Here is a 1265-nt window from a genome sequence, read left to right as displayed (position 1 = left end):
TATATATATATATATATATATATATACATATGATTCATGTCCTATATCTCATTATACATTTTTATGCATTATAATCAAAATAATAACGGTATATCATGAATAATAGCAATGAATTAGAAGCAGCAACTAACATGGCTAAATTTTGCTAACAAAAACAAGGCAACTCCTGAAGAGGAAATTACAAAAAAAGATATAGCAAAATATGATACCACCTTAAGAAAACAAACTCTCAAAAACTTCTGCCTGCCTGGTCCTTACTAAACTACTAAAAGTGAAACAAATTCGACCTTTCGCCATCGAAATCCGAAAAGTCTTACATCCTTGTAGGGAGAGAGTATTGTATAAACAGGATTTTCTTTAAAATCATTAGAGAAGCTGCACCTACAATACTATATTCGAATACGTCCCACACAATAAAAATTGGATAAACAAGTAAATAAACTATTTATAAGATTGAAGGAATAAATCTAAAAACTTACCAACATTTTAAATCCTACTCGTCGTGAATCATTTGCAAAATACAAAGTAAAATTTCAATGCTTATGAAAACTTCAATCATGAAGAAAAAAATCCAAGTAACTATTGAAAAAAAAAGAAGGTTAAATGAAAATATGCCGACTAGCAGTAGTGAATATAGCAGTAAAAAGCAAACCTGCAGATCGAGATCTAACGAAAATGTAAGAAAAAATTTCATATTTAAGTGACAAAGTTTTTGACGGCATATACTTCTTTTGGGGAATTAGTTGATATCGAGCGGTACTCCACTATCTGCATGAGAAATCAGAATTTTTGCTGGTGACAACTGACCGAATTCTGAGGAGACAATACTGTTGCTGTGGGTATTGTTATTTGAGCATAGGTTATTACAAGCTATTTCTTCCAATAGTATATCTTCTTTATAACGCCGCTTATCATAAAACCTAAAAGTTGACAGAATTTATGCAAAAGACATAACTTTTAAACAAAAAAAAGAAAAAATCGTATTTAAACACATGACATTTAACTCGCGTAAAAGACAGAGGTTTGTACGGAACAGATTCATATTTCAATCATCTAACTCCTTGAATACATTATAAAGCTAAGATTTTTCTTTCCATAATAACTTGAACAAGAAAATTACAGTTTTATCAACAGTGCTGCATACGGTAAACTGAATGACCTGAACGGTACAAACAGTTATGCACTGGAAGGACGAGTAATCCTATTCTAGTAAGTATATATATATATATATATATATATATATATATATATATATATGCATGTAT

At 29.8% G+C, this 1265-nt stretch overlaps 1 protein-coding gene across 1 annotated transcript in view; it reads right to left on the bottom strand.

The window, feature by feature from the left end:
- Positions 1–704: 704 nt before the first annotated feature.
- The window catches only part of LOAG_14243 (hypothetical protein), a 3333-nt gene continuing 2772 nt past the window's right edge, over positions 705–1265 (bottom strand). The window contains exon 8 of the mRNA XM_020448781.1: positions 705–920. Within this exon, the coding sequence (XP_020301100.1) occupies positions 740–920 (181 nt within the window). The 3' untranslated portion in view covers positions 705–739. The remainder of the gene's footprint in view (positions 921–1265) is intronic.

Source organism: Loa loa (genome assembly GCF_000183805.2).
Source record: "Loa loa unplaced genomic scaffold supercont3.25, whole genome shotgun sequence".
NCBI lineage: Eukaryota > Metazoa > Nematoda > Chromadorea > Rhabditida > Onchocercidae > Loa > Loa loa.
Note: the sequence above shows the minus strand (reverse complement) of the source record. Positions and strands in the feature narration are given on the sequence as shown.